The sequence below is a fragment of the Mus musculus genome, chromosome 17 (assembly GCF_000001635.26).
Source record: "Mus musculus strain C57BL/6J chromosome 17, GRCm38.p6 C57BL/6J".
Lineage (NCBI taxonomy): Eukaryota > Metazoa > Chordata > Mammalia > Rodentia > Muridae > Mus > Mus musculus.
In genome coordinates, this window is record NC_000083.6 from 84,580,702 (window position 1) to 84,603,768 (window position 23,067).

At 43.0% G+C, this 23,067-nt stretch overlaps 1 protein-coding gene across 11 annotated transcripts in view; it reads left to right on the forward strand.

Moving 5' to 3' along the window:
• Window positions 1-23,067, forward strand: part of Plekhh2 (pleckstrin homology domain containing, family H (with MyTH4 domain) member 2) — a 110,249-nt gene that overhangs the window by 68,807 nt on the left and 18,375 nt on the right. For 10 of the 11 annotated variants that reach the window (NM_177606.4, NM_001357987.1, NM_001357986.1 and 7 more), the window contains 9 exons: window positions 2,764-2,844; window positions 5,596-5,775; window positions 8,684-8,792; window positions 10,059-10,171; window positions 10,836-11,015; window positions 15,507-15,604; window positions 17,197-17,374; window positions 18,434-18,589; window positions 19,984-20,081. In NM_177606.4, coding sequence (NP_808274.2) covers window positions 2,764-2,844; window positions 5,596-5,775; window positions 8,684-8,792; window positions 10,059-10,171; window positions 10,836-11,015; window positions 15,507-15,604; window positions 17,197-17,374; window positions 18,434-18,589; window positions 19,984-20,081 — 1,193 coding nt within the window. The remainder of the gene's footprint in view (window positions 1-2,763; window positions 2,845-5,595; window positions 5,776-8,683; window positions 8,793-10,058; window positions 10,172-10,835; window positions 11,016-15,506; window positions 15,605-17,196; window positions 17,375-18,433; window positions 18,590-19,983; window positions 20,082-23,067) is intronic. The other variant, XR_876465.3, reaches the window with a different exon arrangement.

Consider the following 23,067-nt stretch of genomic DNA (forward strand, 5'->3'; position numbering starts at 1 on the left):
GCTGTACAGTCCCCTCACCATCTGTCGCGACAGTCATCAGCCATGGCTAAAACTGTTTCCGGATACCCGCCCACCAGGGGTTCTCCTTCTCATGCCCTCCCCTGGGCTAGGCAAAGGCCTGCAGAGGTGAGGTCTGCAGAATGGATTTGTTAGGAGCTTATGAGTGCAGTTGGGTCACGGCCCTGGAGCAGGGATTGTCTTATGATCAAATCGCAGGTCGGCAGAGAAGGAGGAGAGACCAGGCAGGAATGAGACACTGGAGACGTTCAGATGGGGGGAAGGGGGCCTGGGATGGGAAGAAGGTCAAAGAACAGTGATGGTGTGAATGAGAGGGCCAGGGAGTGGGAGGCAGTGGCGGTCAGCGGCTGCAGGGTGTAAGTTACAGAATCCTTTCCCCGTGGAGAAGAAAGACGTAGGGTGTGAAGACAAGGGCTGGGTGGGCAGTGTGAGAAATGACAGAGTTTACTGGAGATGGAAAGCTGAAGAGACTCTTGGACTGAGACAAGGGGGGAAAGCTGGTGAGCCACACTGCCTAGGCACGACCTGTGTGACCTGTACCTCCGTATCTGCAACTGTGAAATGGGAGATGGTTATAGAGACAACCCCCAAGGGTTAAAAACACGAAAGGGGTTTCGTTGAATCGTGTAAAGCGCGCTCAGGCAGTACCTGGCCCTTCAGAACTACTCAAGAATGGGAGGTTGTGTCGTAGGAGTTTCTTGTAGATACTAAAGTCAGCCAGGCTGGTGACAGGATTTTTGTTGGAGACACTATGGGGATAAGATGAGAGGACCAGGGAAGCTTGAGTTTTGTGTGTTGGACAGAGAATTAGAGTAAAATCTATTTTAACTACATTGATATGGAAAGCCTTTATTATCAAAGGTCAAAATTCAGTTTTTAAATTATTTGATCTGCCAATACATCACCATAAGGATTTGTCTAGTATAATATATTTTGTTAAAATGCTTTCGGATCCAGAGTTTGAAGAAATCCTAGTATAAGATGACTGCATAAAGATGGTCTGTGTTTGTATTTGTAAAGCACAGCTTCCAATCTCTCTCTCTCTCTCTCTCTCTCTCTCTCTCTCTCGCTCGCTCGCTCGCTCTCTCACTCCCCCCTCCTTCTCTCTCTCTCTCTCCCCCCCCTCTCTTTATTTTGGACACAGGGTCCCTCTGTGCAGCTCAGGCTGGTCTAGTATTAGCTAGGTGTCCCAGGCTGGCCTCCAACTCCATAATCCCGCCTCTCCCCCTGAGGGCTGGCATTACTCAGCTGAGTCGTCAGACTTTGCTCCAGTGTAAAGCACAGCTTTATAGTATTAATAAAGGACCCCACTTTTGGTCTGGATGTAGTCATTGTTCTGTCTTAAAAATAAATCCTTTCCAAGTACATGAATTAGACTCTAGTTTTGAAGAACCTTCTTTCGGAGCTGTTTAAAGAAAGAGGAAACAGCCCTGCAGCGTACTGTTTAAAAGCCCAGGATATTCCTCTGTAAATACATGTTTCCAAATTTAATTAAACTGAGGGGTGTTGTGCCAAATGCAACATTTGGTTGTTGCTGTTTCTCAAGGAGCATTCTAAATCCATCAAAACATTAGGCAGAGTTATTCATTTAAACCATAACTTGGAATGCTGCAGGCTAGCTGGTTTTTGTGGTTTTAAGAGAGGCCATGTGTTTGACTCTTTATATAGTGAGGAAGGAAACATTCATTGCAGTCACTATTATATTTTGATTTTATGTGTTGTCTCCTTTGGTCAAACGATAGCCCGGGTTATCCTACGTTGTGACAGGGTAAGTCACTTGCCTGAGGGTACTGGAGCATGAATGTGTTTGTCTGTGTGTGTGTCTGTGTGTGTGTGTGTGTGTGTGTCTGTGTGTGTCTGTGTTTGTGTGTGTGTGTGTGTGTGTGTGTCTGTGTTTGTGTGTGTGTGTGTGTGTGTGTGTGTGTGTGTGTGTGTCTGTGTTTGTGTGTGTGTGTGTGTGTGTGTGTGTGTGTGTGTGTGTCTATGGGTGTCTCTCTGTGTATCTGTGTCTCTGTATGTGTGTGTTTGTGTGTCTGTGTGTCTGTGGAGTGGGAATAATGGGGCTTCATCTTAAGCTTGCCCACTGGTAGGACTGGGTCTCTTCATGTCCTTGGAGAGTGGAGGATGTTGTGGGGTCTGTGTGGGTGGACCTTGAATACCTGTGCCGAGCAGGACTAGTGCGGATGGGAACTCACAGTCCAGAGCTGTCAAGGCTACCAGGTTCTGACCCTCACGGTACTCATCTGATCTGCGCCTGACCCTAGGCCAGCAGTTCCCAACTTTCCTAACGACGCGACCCTTTAGAATAATTGCTCATGGTGGGGTGACCCCAACCATAAAGTTATTTTCATTGCTACTTCATAACTGTAACTTTGCTGCTGTTATGAATCAGAATATAAATATCTGATATGCAGGATATCTGATATACAGACCCTGTGGAAGGGTCTTTTGACACCCCGCCCCATAAGGTGTTCTATCCCACAGGTTAAGAACTTCTGTTCTAGCCTGCAGCTTTTCATGTGACACACAGCAGACTCTCCGGAATCATTGCATGGTACACTGTAAAGCTTCCAGTCTGTGCAGTGCCATCAGCCACTGTCACAGGCAAATCTTGGGCAGCGTTTAAGCAGATGACCACTTCCGTCTTGAGCCAGCATTTGTGGAGCCTCACAGAGAACATGTAAACTATACTGCAATTTTCCAGACTTCTGAACCACATTTTAATCCATTGCAATGTAATTCCAGGTGAAGCATGGCTACTCTAAGAGGGTCTGGTGCATGCTTGTTGGAAAGGTCTTGTATTATTTCCGCAATCAAGAGGATAAGGTATGTACCCACTCTAATATCCCAACGAGAGAAGGAATTTTGCATGTGCTAGCTTAAAAAGCTTTTCTTTTTGGCTTTTCTGTTGCTAGGGGAAACGGTAGACTTTTTGGTAGCTTGGTGTCATCTACATTTATTTCTTTTTTTATTAGATATTTTCTTTATATACATTTCAAATTTCAAATGCTATCCCGAAAGTTCCCTATACCCTCCCTCCACCCTGCTCCCCTACCACAGTAACCTGCTTGGCCTTTGCTTTAAACTTTGGCTTAGTAGCTTGTACCTAACGTACTTCCTAAGAACTGGAAGAGCAAAGCCTTGTTTTACTGCTAACATTCCTTAACAGCTTTCCCCAGGGTTCTGCCCAATTAGAAGAAGCTACAGGGTTTGAGCAGCTCGGCTGTAGGGTCTTGGATGCCTGGATGCCTCTTACCAGTCCATCCATTTACGTGTTATATCCTGTCTATTCATTTTTAAACTAATATCTGCCTCACACCCAAGAACTGGAGTAATCCTCACTCTGAAAGTAGAAAGATAGGCCATCTACCCAAGGTAAAAGGGTCACAGGTCATTGTGGACACTCAGTCACCTTGGTGTTACCACAATTACATGAATTTAGCCAATATCGATGAGCCTCAAGCTCGTATAGAATGACGGTGTCAGCAGCCTGTGGCTGGTCAGTTAATGACCCTAGACTCGGTCCAGTGACCACGTGGGTCAGTTATTTCCCTGGTCCCTTTTCTCAGGCTGTATTCTCAGGTCTACCAGCTGGATTTAACATTCAGGCCATTGTTCTCTCATTGCCGGTGGCGTGGGAGTTAACAGTCACAGCTGTTAGAAAGATGTGTCCAGAGGAGCAAGGAAGAGCTTGCATGGCAGTGCTGCCTGAAGCGTTAGGCCCAGTGCAGAGCGACATTCAGCATTCCCTGCTAGACTGATGTTCAGAAAAAATGGGCATTAAAGTTCCGATATGGAATTGGGGCACAGTTTTAGAGCAGTTCAGTAAGTGAATTTATCTTTAGAATAAATTGAGGGGATAGAGGCCAGGGACTGGATGCTCTTCTAGAGGACCTGTTTGGTACCCAACACCCACACTGAGACAGATGCTCGCAGTCACCTGTAACTCCAGTTCCAGGGAATCTGCCAATCTCTTCTGGCCTCTGCTGGAACCACAGACATGTAACATAACATAGACAGACAAACACATACGTATAAAATAAAAATCATTTTTTAACACTCAAATACATTCCATGTGAAAGACAGTATGTTTAATTAAGTAGTCCTTAGTATTAACCAGCCACCAGGTAGATTTAGCACAAGATAATATTTATTCATTAAGGCGTCTCTGGAGTGCCATGTTCCACTGCCTCCAACTTTTACTCTGAGTAAGACAGGACACACTGGAGGATTTTGAGCAGAGCTGCCACAGTCTCATCCTCTTTAACTTAGGAACAGGCTGGAGGGAACAGGGAAGATTCTAATCAGGAGACTGGTAGACTAATCCAGTCCGAGACAGCTGTGGTTGGTGGAGGCGCTAATCAGAAACAAGCATATATTCTGGAGGTCTTGTAGATGAGAACTTATGTCAGCAAAGTAAAAGGGTCAGCAGTACTGTCAGCGTTTTTGGCCTAAACTTTTGGAAAGATGACATCACTGAGGGCAGTGGAGACAGCTGGGGGAGCAGGTGGCTGAGGGAGACGCCGAAGGGAGCTTGAGATGCTGCTAGACATCCGGGTCCAGATCAGACTGGAGTTAGGCATCTGGGAACAGCTAGCATAGGCTGGGACTAAAGCCATGAGCTTAGATGAGATCACCCACTGCGTGTGTAGGTGGTCAGGACAGGGAGGCCAAGCACAGAGCCTTGGAATGCACCACGGAAGCGGAGGAGAGAGCGCACATGTCTTTGTGGTTAGGACTGGCTTTTTCAAAGAATTGCAGCCAGTACTTGGAAAGCTGATGCAGGGGGATGACTGCTGTACCTGCATGTATAGTAAGGCATTGTCTCAGCATCCTTCCCGGCCAAAAAGAAAAAAAAAAAGTAATCTCTGCAAACATTTTTGAACCTGGCCAAATATTTTAGGAGCTATAAATCTGAAGAATGCCCTGCAATGTCCTTAACTAGCATAGAAGTTTAAATACATACAGATCTACTAACTGGCGAGCAGGGGAGGCATGCTATGTTAGTAAAAGAAAGAGTAAACTTTAACAAAACCAGCTGTAGGAAGATTTGCCTACCCTTAAATTGCAGTGGAAAGAGCTACAGCCTTTCCCAGGGATGTGTGACACACTTTGATCAATGGTCTGAGAACTCAGGTCATCAATGGGGGTCTAAGCTAGCCTCTGTACCAACTGCCTCGTTATGTCTTTCTGTGGACAATCTGGAGCCTATGTCTACATTTTACCTCTTGATTGACTAGCTTAAACCAAACCACTCACCAATCTGTGAGGAAGACAGTCCACTGAGTATTTAGGCTGAAATATAACTGCATCCTGAGCCAGGAATCCGTCACCAGAGTGCATCCTGGTTATTTTTGCCTCAAGTGTTAAATGTCCAGTATTCACTCAGTGGTTTTATATCACAGTTAGGGTTTCTGCCTTTTGCTGTCATGTTGTGACAACATGGCCATGTTAGATTTCAGTGAGGTATTTGACTCTCAAAGCATGCCTTTTAAAGGAGAAGAGGAAAGGGCCGCAGTAACTTGTAAAGGAAGAGACAGACAGCACCTTCGCTCGAGTAACTGGCCTTCGCTTCAGTTCCCTCTAGGTCAGCTCAAACTCTGGGAGGCTAAGGTGGAAGAGGTGGACAGGTCCTGTGACTCCGACGAGGACTATGAGACCCGGGGGTGCTATCTGCTGTCCACTCACTACACCATCATTGTCCACCCCAAAGACCAGGGCCCTACTTACCTGCTCATCGGATCTAAGCACGAGAAGGTACCTAACATCTCCCAGTTCTTCTAAAGTGACTCAGACGTTATACTTCACGTACTGAGGGTTTCAGGCCAATTTTAATGGGATTAAGAACAAATTTGGGGGAGGAAAAAAAAGCCTTTTAATTTCTGTTTTCTGTGACTTTTTTTTACCTATCAGGAAATAATCCTCATCTAAACATGCTGGTCTTCAATCTATTGATAAAACTGTCTCAAGATCAAAATTAGTGGCAGTCGTGGGGGATGGATGCTCCTTCTGTGTACAAGTGTGAGCATCCCGGGCTGGGCACACCCAGTGAGCCTAAGGCTCTAACAGCTTTCATTCTTTGTTGTTTTTTTCCTGTAAAAACTTAGGTTTAGAGACAACAAAAGTGAATAACTATATTTGCTGTATGTATATAACTATGTATGACAAAGAACGAATCACAAATTGATAGGAAATAAATGGATTGTGTATGTATTATGTGTATTATTATGTTTGTTGTGTTTTGATGAAATTAGCTATTAAGGAAAACATAATTTTTCATTTTACACAATGGTCAAAAAATTAACTTCCGGATGAACTGAAAGAGCTAGAAGAATTTAATGAACTTTTTTTCTTTAAAAAGCTTTTATCTTTGAATCGAAAGTGCTTTCTAAGAAAAAGACACGCTGTGAGAAAATACGCTGGAAGTGGTAGAGACACTTTAAAAATCTAAAATCCAGGGCTCAGCAGTAAGAGCTTGCAACTCTCTCACAGGACCCAGCTTGGGTTCTCAGCACCCACGCGGAGGCTCACAGCCCTCACAGCCCTCTGGAGCTATGGTTTCAGGGGTGCCAATGCTCTCTTCTGGGCTCCAAGGATATGAGGCACCCAAGGGTGCACTTATATACATGCAGGCAAAATGCTCATGCACATAATAAAATAAGCATAAATATGTACTAAAATCCTTCATATCAAATAAGATTATAAACACAATTAGGTTATATTAGAAAAACTCAAAATAGTCCCTGTGTGGCTACTGTGTCTTGAATATACAAACAATAATGTCTTCATGTTGGTGGTTGTGTTTGAACACACGTGTCAGGCAAAGTCCTCCGTAGACATCGTTATGTTTGCAGTTACTCTTGCAGGAGATGGCTTTATTTCTACTCCCAGAGAGAAAAACAGCAACACTTGCCTGTGGAGATTTAGACCCATTTCCTGACTCCAGAATCCAGGCTGCCAAACATTTGTGTTTACTGTTTTCCATTTGGTTAAAACAAATTACATTTCCACTAGCAAGATAAGAGAAGGCTCACTGAAAAACTTCCTAAGGCAGTTAATCATGAGTAAAGAGAATTCTGACTTCTAGAATCAAAGAGATGGAAAGCATGAAAAACAACAAATTTCCAAATCAGCAAAGATTTAAAAACTTTTGTACAACCCAGTACTGGAGAGAGCACACTGAGGGAGCACACTGAGCTGAGGGAGCACACTGAGCTGAGGGAGCACACTGAGCTGAGGGAGCACACTGAGCTGAGGGAGCACACTGAGCTGAGGGAGCACACTGAGCTGAGGGAGCACACTAAGCTGAGGGAGCACACTGAGGGAGCACGCTGAGCTGAGAGAGCACACTGAGCTAAGGGAGCACTGAGGGAGCACACTGAGCTGAGGGAGCACACTGAGCTGAGGGAGCACTGAGGGAGCACGCTGAGGGGGCACACTGAGGGAGCACACTGGGAAGTTCCTGTAGCGTCCACTGGATGTGTTTCTGTCAGTCCCTAGGGTCTGGTTCCTCACCATGACCCCTATTTATTTTCCAAGATCATTCACTAGGGAGGTCACAGATGCAGCTTGGTGGTCATATATGTGCAAGGTCTAGATTTGATCCCAGAAATTTCTTTAAAAGGAATATTATATGATGAAAATTATCATAATTTAATTGGCTATATTATTTTAAGTTTTTTATTTCAGAAATATTTTAAAGATAGAAAAATATAACAACTGCCTCTCTTAACTAACGGTGTTAGATGGGACAATATCTTTTATCCGAAAAATTAATAATGTTAAGTATTACTAAAGTGCAGAAATTATAACAATCTGTTTCAGTATAGTATCAACTATCATAAAAATTTAGTGTAAAAAAATCTAGTCTACATGCCAGGCGGTGGTGGCGCATGCTTTAATACCAACTCTTGGTAGGCAGAGGCAGGCAGATCTGAGTTTGAGGTCAGCCAGGTCTACAGAGTGAGTTCCAGGACAGCCAGCACCACACAGAGAAACCCTGTCTCGAAAAACCAAAAAAAAAAAAAAAAAAAGTCTACACATGTATTTCTACAGAGGAAAAACAGAAGCTGAAAAATTGGGTATTACTTTTTTCATTAATTTTTTATTTTTATTTCTTCAGTATTTTGTATATACTACTTTGGTAGTAAGATTTTTAAATTGACTAGACTGTGTTGTCTTTCTTAGAATACAAGAATTATCCATCCTAAAATAACCTTAACCAGCTCTATTTATTCTAGACTTTTAACATGTACTACACTCCTTAGTTTTATCATGCTTTTCTAAGAAGCGTGTGTAGAACAGAGAAAACCGAGTGTGGCTCGGGAGAGAGACCTCCTCGGAAGCTTACCAGCAAGCGTGAGGATCTGAGGTCCAGACCTGGAACCCACAGGGTAGAAAAAGAGAGCTAGCTCCCTCGGGTTGTGTGTGACCTCCACACGCATGCACGCCCCTCATGCACGCATGCGTGTGCACACACACTAAAATGTATGAGTTAAAAATTGAAGAACGCGGTTTCTTTTCTGTCTCAAGGTTTGTTTGTTGGTCGTTGGTTAGGTGGTCTTTCTTTGTTTTGTTCCGTTTGCTGTTTTTGCAGGTTGTTCCTTCTGGTGAAATGAATGGGACATCTTGGCTAACGTTTCTGTTAACGTGTTCTCTTTTGAAGGAAGCTTGGCTGTATCACCTCACTGTTGCAGCTGGAAGCAACAATATAAATGTTGGATCCGAATTTGAACAACTGGTTTGCAAGTTGCTGAATATAGAAGGGGAGCCCTGTAAGTTCACAAGCACATAGGCCCGATCCCAAACCCTTAGCCTAACGGGGGCTTCATATTATGGGTTATTCTTTCTCTGTGCCTGGCCACCTTGTCCCTGGCTTTCCTTGTACTGGGGCCAGAGTTCTCAGGCCCCGGGAGCACTGGCAACCTTCATGTTCGTGCCTCTGCTTCTGCCTGCATTGCTCCCCTTGTCTGGGGTGCCCCATCCTGGCACCTCTCTCTAACATGATGAAATGCTCGTTAGCCTTAGAAGATCCCTCAGCCAGCTCGCTCAGTGCAGTCCGACTCTCAGAAGGAGTTTCATCCGTGTTGAAATTAAGCCCCGACTCACCTTTTATAGCATGTGTAGCTTTGCATCAGCATCAGTCTTACAGCTATGGAGTAGTAGTACATTTGTTACTGCTGTGATCAACTGCTTGACTAGCAACTAAGGAAGGTGAGAGAGGAAGAGTTACTTTGTGTCTGCACCTTGAGGCTACACAGCCTTGTGGTGCAGAAGGCCCTCTGGCCGGACAATGAGGTGATCAGATTGCTTTCTCGTTTTTATTCACACTAGGACTCCAGCCTGTGGAGTAGTGAGGCCCAGTGTTCAGGGTGGGTCTCCCTTCTCTGTTAAGCCATCTGGAAATGCTTCACAGACAAGGGAGATTTCTGAATCTTGTCCCATTGAGGTTAAAGATTAGCTGTCCTATAAGGTTATCCATTGAGACTCTAGACTCTGTCCCTTGATTTACGTACAGAGACCACATTCCATTGGTACTGACCAGTATTAGGCAGTGATAGGATGGAGCCCAGGGCCTGCCGCATGCGCAGCACGGATTCTACCACCAAGCTGCACGGGCACCCGCAGCGTAGGGATTTAAGAAGTATTGATTTCAGGAGTGACTTCATGTTCCTGTCTTCATATCTCCTCCTGTTTGGCTTCTCTCTCCATCCTTTCCAAGACCTTTGTTGTTAAAGTTACTTTCCTAGCAGGCTCACCACCTGTTGGCATGTGGAAGCGGCATGGTGGCAAGTAGAAAGATGACACCCGAGTCAGTCAGGACTCTACTCTTCTGTGTTCTCTCTGCCAGAAGAGAGACATGGGAGCTACAGAGTCCTGAGGGTGACAGAAAACAGCCTTGCTAGGAGGGCGGTGGTGGTGGTTGTTGTTGTTGTTGTTGTTGTTTGTTGTTGTTTTTCTGATCCTTGGAGAAAGTGAGCCAGGCCAGAATGAGCTAAAGGATCGGGTCAGTGGAACCTCATGTGCTCTCCTGTGTTCAGCCTCCCAGATATGGAGACACCCCATGCTGTGTCACAGCAAAGAAGGAATTCTGTCCCCTCTGACCACACTGCCTTCGGAAGCTCTGCAGACCGAGGCCATTAAGCTATTTAAGGTAAGAGTGTTACTTGTTGGCAAATCACGTGATTAATCGAATGTAATCATTTGTTATAATGTTTGATGCTAAGAAAATTCAAGCTGTGATGTTGGTAGGATGATGATGGTGGTGATGGTGATGGTGATGATGTTGAGAGAAACGAGCACTGTTCCACTGAGCTATATCCCCCAGCCTCGCTGTCTTCTGGAGACATGTAGAATGATGCTTCATCAGGAGGCTATTATGCTGTGTGTGGTAAAGGAAAGCATGGGCATTTTAAGGAGGGCAATGGAAAGTATTTAACAGGCCCAACTTGAACTTTAACATGAAGATGTGAAGGTGAAAATGGATGGCTGACTGTGAGGTGGATGTGTTTCAAAGCTGTCATTAGAGATCACAGTGTAATTGTTGTGTCTTCCAGACAAAGAACTGCCTTACCATTATAAACTGACCCTCGTTTGTCTTTGGCAAAAATCCTTTGGCTCTGAGGTCTGCTTGGTCTGCTTTTACATTGGCCACTGCAAATTTCTTTTCATTGCAGCTATCATAATATACCCTTTTTCACTGTTTTAGACAAAAACAAAACAAAACAAAAAAAACTATTGCTAATAAATAGAATGGCTACAATTTGTGCAAAGTAAGCCTGATTGTGTCTCACTCGGGTGTATTCTTCCCCATTCAGACCTGCCAGCTCTTTATAAACGCTGCGGTCGACTCCCCTGCCATCGACTACCACATCTCTCTAGCCCAGAGCGCTCTGCAGGTCTGCCTGACGCATCCCGAGCTACAGAATGAAATCTGCTGCCAGCTTATTAAGCAGACAAGACGGAGACAGCTGCAGAACCAGCCAGGCCCGCTGCAGGTGTGTACTGATGCATATGACGTCTGAGAATACAAGCAGCGCGAATGGAAGATGGTTATTGATATTTTGATGTATATCCTTTGGGTTTTCTTGTCTATCCTAAGCTTCTATATAACTGCATATACAGTACCACAGTGCTCCACACCCAAATACCTCGGGACACACCCGTGAGCACAGGTAAGACCACTTCTGCTCCGAAGGACCTGCCCAGAGCCCTCAGGATGCAGGAACCAAGGAACAGCCAGGGACAGGATCCTTCAAGTTTCTGTGTGTACCCTGGAGCTGACCCTGTGCCATAGCTCTTTGTACCCAAATTCCACAAAGAGAGAAGTGATCTCCCAAGAGTACTGACACACAGACTTGCAGGAGGGACAAGCCACAGTTAGAGACAGCAAGACCAGCTAACCAGAGATAACCAAATGGTGAGAGGCAAGGGCAAAAACATAAACAACAGAAACTAAGGCTACTTGGCATCATTAGAACCCAGTTATCCCACCACAGCAAGTCCTGGATACCTCAACACACCAGAAAAGCAAGATTTGGTTTTAAAATCACATCTCATAATGCTGATAGAGGACTTTAAGAAGGAAATACAGGAGAACACAGGTAAACAGGCCCTCAAAGGGGAAACACAAAAATCCCTTAAAGAATTACAGGAAAACACAACCAGACAGGTGAAGGAGTTGAACAAAACCATCCAGGATCTAAAAATGGAAGTAGAAACAATAAAGAAATCACAAAGGAAGACAACCTTGGAGATAGAACACTTAGGAAAGAGATCAGAAGTGATAGATGCAAGCACCACTAACAGAATACAAGAGATAGAAGAAAGAATCTTAGGTGCAGAAGATACCATAGAAAATATTGACACAATAGTCAAAGAATATGCAAAATGCAAAAAGCTCCTAACTCAAAACTTCCAGGAAATCCAGGACACAGTGAGAAGACCAAACCTAAGGATAATAAGTATAGGAGAGAGTGAAGATTCCCAACTTAAAGGGCCAGTAAATATCTTCAACAAAATTATAGAAGAAAACTTTCCAAACCTAAAGAACGAGATGCCCATGAACATACAAAAAGCCTACAAAACTCTAAATAGACTGGACAAGAAATTCCTCCCGTCATAAAATAATCAAAACACCAAATTCACAAAACAAAGAATATTAAAAGCAATAATGGGAAAATATCAAGTAACATATAAAGGCAGGCCTATCAGAATTACCCCAGACTTCTCACCAGAGACTATGAAAGCTAGAAGATCCTGGACAGATGTTATACAGGTCCTAAGAGAACACAAATGCCAGCCCAGGCTACTATACACAGCAAAACTCTCAATTACCATAGATGAAGAGACCAAGATATTCCATGACAAAAACAAATTTACACACTATCTTTCCACAAATCCAGCCCTACAAAGGATAACAGATGGAAAATGCCAACACAAGGAGGGAAACTACACTGTAGAAAAAGCAAGAAAGTAATCTTTCAACAAAACCAAAAGAAGATAGCCACACAAACATAAAAATAACATCAAAAGTAGCAGGAAGCAACAATCACTCTTCCTTAATATCTCTGGACTCAATTCCCCAATAAAAAGTCATAGACTAACAGACTGGATATGTAAACAGGACCCTGCATTTTGCTGCATACAGAAAATGCACCTCAGTGTCAAAGACAGTCACTACCTTAGAGAAAAGGGCTAGAAAACAGTTTTCCAAGCAAATGGTCCCAAGAAACAAGTTGGAGTAGCCATTCTAATATCAAATAAAATCACTTTCAACCAAAAGTTCTCAAAAAGGACAAGGAAGGACACTTCATACTCATCAAAGGAAAAATCTGCCAAGAAAACCTCTCAGTTCTGAATTTCTATGTTCCAAATGCAAGGGCACCCACATTCATAAAAGAAACTTTACTAAAGCTCAAAGCACACATTGCACCTCACACAATAATAGTGGGAGACTTCAACACCCCACTTTCATCAATGGACAGATCATGGAAACACAAACTAAACAGAGACACAGTGAAACTAACAGAAGTTACGGACCAAATGGATTTAACAGATATTTATAGAACATTTCATCCTAAAACAAAAGAATACACCTTCTTCTCAGCACTTCATGGTACCTTCTCCAAAACTGACCATATAATCAGTCACAAAACAGGCCTCAACAGATACAGGAAGATTGACATAATCCCATGCATCATTAGATCACCATGGCCTAAGGCTGGTCTTCAGTAGCAACCAAAACAACAGAAAGTACACACGTATATGGGATCTGAACAACACCCTACTCAATGATAATTTGGTCAAGGAAGAAATAAAGAAAGAAAGACTTTTTAGAATTTAATGAAAATGAAGGCACAACATACCCAAACTTAGGGGACACAATGAAAACAGTGCTAAGAGGAAAACTCATAGCTCTGAGTTTCTCCAAAAAGAAACTGGAGAGAGTATACACTAGCAGCTAAATAGCACACAAAAAAGAAGTAAATACACTCAAGAGGAGTAGACACCAGGAAATAATCAAAGTCAGGCTGACATCAACCAAGTGGAAACAAAAATAACTATACAAAGAATCAACCAAACCAGGAGCTGGCTCTTTGAGAAAATTAACAAGTTAGATAGACCCTTAGCCAGACTAACCAAAGGGCACAAAGACAGCATTCAAATTAACAAAATCAGAAATGAAGAGGAAGACATAACATCAGAAACCGAGGAAATTCAAAAAAAATCATCAGATTGTACTGCAAAAGCCTATACTCAACAAAACTGGAAAATCTGGATGAAATGAACAATTTTCTAGACAGATACCAGGTGCCAAAGTTAAATCAGGATCAGATAAACCATCTAAACAGTCCCATAACCCCTAAAGAAATAGAAGCAGCCATTTAAAGTCTCCCAACTAAAAAGCCCAGGACCAGATAGGTTTAATGCATAATTATATATCAGACCTTCAAAGAAGATCTAATACCAATACTCTTCAAACTATTCCATAAAATAGAAACAGAAGAAACACTACCCAATTAATTCTATGAAGCCACAGTTACACTGCGTATTCTTCCTTATAGATAGATTGGTTTCTGTCTAATAAAGAACTTGTCAAAATTTTCTTTCATAGAGGACTTCATAAGAGATTTTTCTTTTACTTCTATCATGTTTAATGTTTCAAATAGATTTTAAAAACTGATTGTGTATTACTTTTAGCTTCAGAAGATATCGTGTATTTAAGAGGCATTTAGTTATTATAAACTATTTTGATGACTTAAAAATGTCAATACTGAGTTGTATGTTTTAAAATAAATTGTATTAGTTTAATTAAAAAATAAGGTTTGAAAAAAATTAAAGTTACAACATGCCATCTGCACACACAAAAAAAGTGTATATACATTATACACTCCCACGGGATTCACACGGGGGCATATTGTGCATACTACCTTCTAAAAACTGAGAATATAATTGCTTCTCCTGGGTCCTTAAACATGATTCAGAAACGGGGCTAGAGAGATGGTTCCGAGTGTATGCTCTTCCAGAGGACCAGAGTTCAGTTCCCAGCAACCGCAGCAGGCAGCTCACAACGGCCTGCAGTGGCTTTGGAAGCTGAAGGACAGAATCTGACTCTAGGAGCTCCTCTCTCCCTGCTCCTTGGGCAGCGAACAAATGACCTGTCCTTGGTCAGCAGTGGGTGAGCCCCAGCCCACCCTGGTCGGCAGGCACACAGTACCTCGCCATGCTCTCCACTGTCACTGGCACGGTCCCTCTCGAATCCTTCTCTTCCTTTTCCATGTTCTACTTTACAATCCATCCCAGGAAAGCTCTCCTGGCACCCCCAGCCATTGCCTCCGTGCTATAAAACAATTAATTCGTGATATTATCTTTTAGTATAATTTTCTGTGGGTTTATATAAGCTCTTCCTACTAGATTAGACTTCTCATCTTCTCCCCTTTTTATGTAAAATTCTTTAAAATACTGGTGTTATACTTGTTTCACAAGGACCAATACATAGAAAAGAACACAGAAAAGAGAGCAAAGGTAAAACAAATCACATCTGACCCTATTATCCAAGTCAGTCTGTCAATATTTTAATCTTTGCCCTTACATGTGTATGCATATGAGTGGATGGGGGTCGGAGGATATGGTTCTTATTTTTAGGTTTTTGCCACTTTGCAATCCACTTTTCTCCAAGTTATGTTTAAATGGATAAGTAAAAACCATAAAGGAGCAACAGAGAGTGAAGTCCCCAAGCTTTGTGTGTGACATCAAAGAGAGCCGCTGAATCTATTAGTAAGCTCTGGTGCTGTGGCTGTAGACAGGAGGTGCTTCATGCATCTGACGCACTGTTGGATTTTTATGCCTTTAATGCGAATGCTCTGACGAGATCCCATGTATGTGACTGAGGTGAGCTGTGAGGGTTAGGAGAGCTAGTCACAGCTCCTCCCCTCCCACCTCTGCCAGGCACGCGGCTCTGACAAACAATCCTTCTCCTTACCCAGGGTTGGCAGCTCTTGGCACTCTGCGTTGGACTCTTCCTTCCCCACCACCCTTTCCTGTGGCTCCTCCAGCTCCATCTACAAAGGAATGCAGATTCCAGGTGTGCGGACCGCTAGCCAGCTGAACTATTTATGTGGCCTCGAGGGTCTACGATAAATCATAAGTATTTAATAACCTGCCAGGTGTAGTCTCAAAAGAATGTGTGAAGCAAATATTGGGACAGGAAGCCTTTTGCTCTCATTTTACGTAGAGGCTGGAAAACATTTCCTTTATTATGTTAAATATCTTATGCAAAATTGCTCGGAGAGCTTGAAGATCTGACAAAGAACGCTAAGTGAAGAGACCGCGTACAGTGCAAGTGAGAATGTCTCGCATTCCTGGGTAAAAGCAGCTGTTTGCTTTCTGAGTTCCCCCTTTACACAGTTTTATCCTGACTAGATTCTTTTTGTGGCAGTCTTCCCTCCTGGTCTTCTTTTGTTTTGAAGTTGTATTCAAATTGCTTCTGTTTTTGTCTTGTTGGTGGTGGCGTTGTTGTTTTATTCTCTTGGAAACGCTATGCAAAATCCATTGTCAGAATGCTCTTTTTAGACCCAGGGCTAAGGAAGGCAGTTGGCCAGGGCTTTTCCAGGTTCATCTTGTCATCTGAGAGAGGTTTCTGGGAGGTGCTTTTGTGGTGCTGGGGATTGCTGAATGCTGTGTGAGCACCCTACCAAATGAAGCCCACCCCAGCCCGAGAGGTTAGCGTGAGCACAGACATGGTGAGCACACACAACACATACAAGGGAACACAAGCATCTCGGAGCAAGAACAAAACACCCATTAATCCATCATGCATTGTAGAGAAGAGGTGGTCAAGGTCACGTGACTATGGGGAGGGACTGCTCCTGACAAATGGTGGCATCATTGAGTCTGTCTCTTTTTTTTTTTTTTTTTTTGAGTCTGTCTCTTGAAAGCACTTGAGTATAAGTGTATTTAGAAATGCCATTTTCTAGGAACAACATAAAATTTGTGTTTAATTTTATGCTGTATACAAATAAGGGCAGAAAAAAAACTCTTGATCCCACTTATCCATTTATGTCCTTGAATGTTTTTGCTCTGTGTGGTGTTTATAAGATATGAGTTTTTGCATGAAGGCATTTTCTTACCTTGTTTAACAGTTGAACAATCTACATGTTCTTCAAAAGAGATTGCTGGGACACCAGGGGGTGGCACTTAGAGGTAGGGTGCTTGCGTACTGTGCCTGAGGCCTGGGGTTAGTATGGAGAACTCTGCCCTGTAGTTTTGTTATAACATATTACTCTTTTTTGAGGGTTGGGGGGTTCGAGACAGGGTTTCTCTGTATAGCCCTGGCTGTCCTGGAACTCACTCTGTAGACCAGGCTGTCCTTGAACTCAGAAATCTGCCTGCCTAACATATTATTCTTTATGCATTATCTTCTTTCAATTTGTTAGCACCATGATTATATATTGACCATATAATTACTGGTGATTTAAAATTCAGCTTGTGATTATAGCCATGCAGAAAGATTGAGGGGAAAACAAACAAACAAACAAACTTCATGAGGATGTCTGAGTCTGTTGCAAAATTAAAGAAACTGGAGTCCAGTAAGCATTAACACTATGAAAGCTGTATACGTTAGAGTGTCTTAATTTAATCCATTCTTAGGTTTTTATGTTAAGTTTTGCATCACAGGACAGAGTTTGGGAAATATGCCATTTACTGCCAGCGATGTGTAGAAAGGACACAGCAAAACGGAGACCGAGAGGCCAGACCGTCCAGGATGGAGATACTCTCCACTCTTCTTCGAAACCCCTACCACCATTCTCGGCCCTTCAGCATACCCGTGCACTTCATGAACGGGCTCTACCAGGTGAGGGCGGCCAGAGACCAGGTCTCAGAAACAGAGAGTGGTGTGACAGGAGAAACAATGTTAAGCATTATTGTACAAATCGGAGAATGCTTCCCGCCAGAGAACAGGTCTCTGAAACAGAGAGCGACATGAGAAACAATGTTATAATTTGTTGCACAAATTATGAGAATTAAGAATGCTTCTGTGAAGTTTTCCCCACCTGTAGGCAGGCAACATAGTGAACTGATCCAGTCACTGACAAGGCACAGACAGGCAAGTTTCTCCTCTTAGAGTCTCCAAATCTCAGGAATTACCTGGTAATACCTTCCCAGGCTCTCTCAGTTCTCTGCTCCAGATACTCATTTGTTAACATTACGTGTTACAAAGTTAGCAATTACTCTTCCTACCCATAAATAAGCCTTTCATCATGTGTTCAATCCCTAGACCACACAGTTAGTTACAAGTTGTTCTCTTACAACCACCCAACTTGGCATGTCACATGCCAGATACACACACACACAAACACACACACACACACACACACACACACACCAATAAAAAAAAATTGTTTTTTGTTTGTTTTTTTGTTTTTTGAGACAGGGTTTCTCTGTGTAGCCCTGGCTGTCCTGGAACTCACTTTGTAGACCAGGCTGGCCTCGAACTCAGAAATCTGCCTGCCTCTGCCTGCCTGGGATTAAAGGCGTGTGCCACTATCAACTGGCATTTTTTTTTTTAAAGAATAAACATTAGATACACAGAGGTGCTCATTGATTTAAATGAATGTATTTTCCTTCATATACTATTGATATTATACTGTATTTCTTGGTTTACTTTCAATGGGTCAGCCTATTTGGAGCTGTCAAATTCAGTTTTGAATGTCTCTGTCTGTTGGCTGAAGCTGAAGTTTCTGAACTGCTAGGTAGCAAGTCTTCTTTGTTTTTTTCCAGCAGAGCACTGGACAAAAAGTTAAAAGTGCCTACAGAGCACACTACCATTAGTCAGGCATTGCGTGCGCCCTGCTTCCCCAAGGCCTGCTCAGCATGTATGGTTTTCATTAAGCGTTTTACTCCCTTTGGCTAGGTAGTGGGGTTCGATGCGTCCACCACAGTGGAAGAATTTTTGAACACTCTGAACCAGGACACAGGAATGAGGAAGCCGGCACAGTCTGGATTCGCACTCTTCACAGATGATCCTTCTGGCAGAGACCTGGAGCACTGTCTTCAGGGAAATATCAAGGTGAGACTTGGTTCTTCAAAGGACAGCAAAAGACTCTCTAGTCTGTGCAAATGTAGTGCAGGAATTTTCCAGAAATGTAAGAAACCTGATCAGCACATTTTTTTTAAAAAAAATTGCCAAACTTTGGCAAAGCTGTAGAATTCTTTTCTGGGGCAGGGGGGCTGGGTGGGACATAGAATTCTTAAGATGCCACCTGTGCACACAAACTCTGTATTAATAGAAGAAAAAGAGCTACAGTTGTTATGATACTCTAAATATTAGGGAACTTAGAATAGTGAACCAGCAAGATGGCTCAGTGGGTGAAAGGGTTTGCAGCCAAGCCTGACAAACCCTGAGGTGGATCCCTGGGACCCACATGGTGGAAGGAGAGAATTGATTCTCCTTTGACCTCCATGCATATGTATGGATACAAACAAATACAAAATGAACCAAAAACAACAACAACAACAACAAATGAAGATGTGGCAGCCTTTCCCCTTCATTCATCTCTATTTCACTGCAGGTTTCAGCATCCTGAGGGTTAAGTGGGATCTTGGGGTTGGGGGAATGATGAGGGTGGGGGTGGCAGGCACGACACCGAGGTTCCTGCTCTCAGGGATCTTCAGTTTGCTTAGAAAAGAACAGATTTATATTCTGATAATCAAATTAAAGGTGGCAAGTGTTTTAAGAGGGTTGTGACCCTTTGCATTGAGGGGAATTTAAGCTTTGGGCCTATAGGGAGATCTGAACTGCATTCGGCTAGGAAAAGAACCAATTGGAGAGAAAAAAAAAAAGATACTTTTAAACATCTTCTCTAGCTCATGGTATAAAACAGCAACAAAACCCACAAGATTTCATGGACTGATGGCAACAATTAGAAATACAGAATTACTCAACTGAGGGACCTCAGAGACATTGTCCATTTATGTTGCAAGCTAGGCAGCAGAGGGAGAAAGCTCTTCACTGCATCAAGCAGCTAGCCCTGAGTGGCGAGCACTCTTGTCTCAGACTTCTTTGGGGGTACCTTGTTGTTCCAATCTTGATAAATTCACAAGGTGGAAAAAATAGCTTCTTCAGAGATGAAATCATGAAAAAAAATCCCTGGAATCTCTTTGTTTCCAGCTCCATGCAGTCCTGCCTTGAGATTCCTTTCTGGGTAAAAATGCAAGGCCACAGTCCAAAGTTAATGTGTGTCCAACTTGACAAGCCGACCAAAGAAACAATGTATAATTAACTCCTAAACTCAGAGCTCTGCGAAGCTAAAACTGACAATGCTGGAAGCTAAAACTGACAATGCTGGAGCTAGTGTGGTTGGTGTGTGTGAACTGAACGTTCTCAGTCCCACGGGTGGCTAGTCTTTTTAAAGTGTTGGTTTTAAAATTCTTGTGGATCTCAGCTTTCTATTTCCTTTCTAGATCTGTGACATTATTTCTAAATGGGAGCAGGCATCCAAAGAACAGCAGCCAGGCAAGTGTGAGGGCAGCCGGACTGTCCGTCTGACTTACAAAAACAGGTGTGTAACAGGGAATCTAATCACAGAGCTGAGCGTGCGAGTGTCCAGACCATGCCCTTGGGCTACTCTCCTCCTCACTGGCCTTGAAGGCACAAGATTAGCATGTGTGCTTACTTTTCTATAAGTAATAACTCTATTCTGGGTGAAACTACCACATGAGATTTTGTTTCTAATTCTTATTCTTTCCTAGTCCAGTCTCTCTCTCTCTCTCACCCTCTCCCATCCAAACACCTTCACCTTTAACTATAAGCTGGTCGCTTAGCTAGATAAACACTCAAGGTAAAATGGTATAGTGATGTTAGGAACAGACATAGGGGCAGTCTGTGACCTTTTGGAATTTCCTAGTTAACAAGGATAACAGGTGGCTAAGCATAGGTCCTCTGTAGAAAATGTGTCACTCTACATTAAGCTAGTGCAGTTCCAAGGAAGCATGGGACACACAGAGTCACACCTAGGCAGGAGCTGTCTGCAGGGTTTGTTTGTTTGTTTGTTTGTTTGTTTGTTTAGAGATGGCATTGATGCTAAGTTCAGAAAGGGGCTGACAGTGGAAACTTTAAAAAGTGTATCCAAAAGGGTGCTTAGCACCCATGGAGGGAGGCTCATAGTCTGTGTCAAAAAAGCACGAGCCTTCTCAGCAGATGAAGTTATAACACACTTTGGCATGTGGTCAGAAACCCCATTTTCTTTCTGTTTCAAATACTTTTCCTTAACCCATTTTGGCAGAAGATGGCATGGAACTGCCCACCTTACATGACATGCACCTCTGAAAAAGATGTTTTTCTATTTTTTTTTAAATCTCATAGCTCATAAATTAATCTATAAAATATCAGGCCAAGAACCTGGCAGAATTACTGGCACAATGTTGAATTCTTTCAGAATTGCTTTTGGAAGATCTTCAGAGACTTGACATTGGAATGCAAGCAGTCGAGGCATTATATAATATAGAAAGAACGTTACAACCTTTCATCTAGTTCAATATTTCTTTGTCTGATAATTGATCCTACAGAAATACCCACATAAATGGACAGAATATTCCAGCGTGACCCAGGATCTTCTTTCCATAATTTTAGAATAGTGAAAAATAATGGGAGGCCTTGAATATTCATCAGTAAGAACATGGTTGGATTAGTTGGTAACTTCATATGGTAGGCTGCACCTTGCACACTCAGCCTCCAAGCGCTGGCGAGCTTCTCTTGAACAGACTCCTTTTATGTAACCAGTGCTAGTTGCCATCCATCGGAGTCTCTTCATTCAGGAACTTGTGAGCTGGGATGGTTGCCCATCTTACAGATGGCGAGGTGACCATGACATGACAGTGTTCTGGTTTGCTGTCTGTTGCTCTGATAAATATCACAATTGAAAGCAAATTGAGGAAGAAGAGAATTATTTTTATCCTATAAGTTATAGCCCATCATTGAGGGAAGCTGGGCAGAACTCAATGCAAACAGCTTGGTGTTGATCGCTGGCCCCGCCCAGGCTCGAATTCAGCCAACGTTCTTATTGGGCTCAGTCTCAGCTGCCCAGGGTTGACACCATTCACAGTAATTAGCAATCAAGACAAATGCCCCATGGCCATGCTCAGACCAGGTTTCCTCTTCAAGTGTTTAACAACAAGATTGGCCACTTCAATTGGTGTCCATAGTCTTAGGCCATCCATCCCTAAAGATCTGCAGCATCCTTTACACAATGGAATGTGAACAAGTGTTTGTTGAGATCCAGCAATGCCTGCTCTGAGTAGGACGGGTTTTCAGGCTGTCCCTTGTCCATTTTGCAAGTAGCTCTTGACTCTACTATAAGATGTATAATATGATTGCACCCTGAGTGGATCCTCAGACACCATCCGCCCAGAACCACCCACACAGCACAGGTGGATAAATGACTTATTCCTAGGAATAGGAAGTGTACCCCTGAGAATTTACTGAGGTGAACTGAGACTTTATGGTCTATTAAAATCACACCACAATAGTTCAACTAGTATTTCTATGGATGGCACCCTTCATATGTGGCTGTTTAGTAACTGGCAAAAGCAGCAGGCTAGATGCCTGCTACAGCCTCTGGAGTCTACATTTTAGCAGCATCCTGGATGATTCGTATACCCTGACGTCTGAGAAGGACCCATCTAAAGGGTCACATTTTGCCATGTCCATCTGTTGATCTCTTTGTGGTTATGTCTAAATTCAGTTTGACTTTGTTGAAACAAGATGGGAAGACCACCATATCTAAGACGGTTCCTGATAATTAATATCTTTGGCTGGATTAGCACATTCCATTCTGGTTACAAGGGCCACAGCTGGAACCAAAATGAAATTTAGGTGAAATGGACAAAGGCGTTTGAAGTACTCACAGATAAGAGTAATAATGCCTTTAAGGCCTCGCTTGCCACAAGAAAAGACCAAGACCGAGGTGGTAGCGTGATGAAACCACATTGTTTAAACAACAGACAACTCCAAGCACGAGGATTGGTGTTTACACAGTCTGCAAAGCCCAGGGAGCCATGGCTCTGAGAAAGAGCACTGCTTCTAAACATGGCCTCGCTTTGGTATGTTTATAAATAGCTTAGACAATGAGCCCTACTTTCCAGTGACACAATCCGGAGGGGAACTAGCTGTGACCTGTCGTGCCGCCAGGGATCTGATTCTTCATCTGCCAACTTGCTTTGTAATGACTAAAATACTGAATTTTCTTCGTCGTTGTGGAATCTTAAGTTTATATTTAGCAAGTTATGAAACCTTAATTATTTGGACTCAGGGATCAAAGGTCTAACTTAATTGCCTTTGAACATGCTCTCAGACACAATCACTTGGAAACGCGTTTGTGAACTCTAACTTGCATGAAAAGGTTCTTAGTCGATTTGCTTTCTTGCTACGTGCGTGGAAAAGTCAAGGTGTAGCTTTAACAAAGCAAACTGGCAAGGGTCCTTCCTGCGGGGAACACTCTTCTCCCTCCTGCTTGAAATCAAAGCTCATTTTTGGTAACAGTTTGCAGT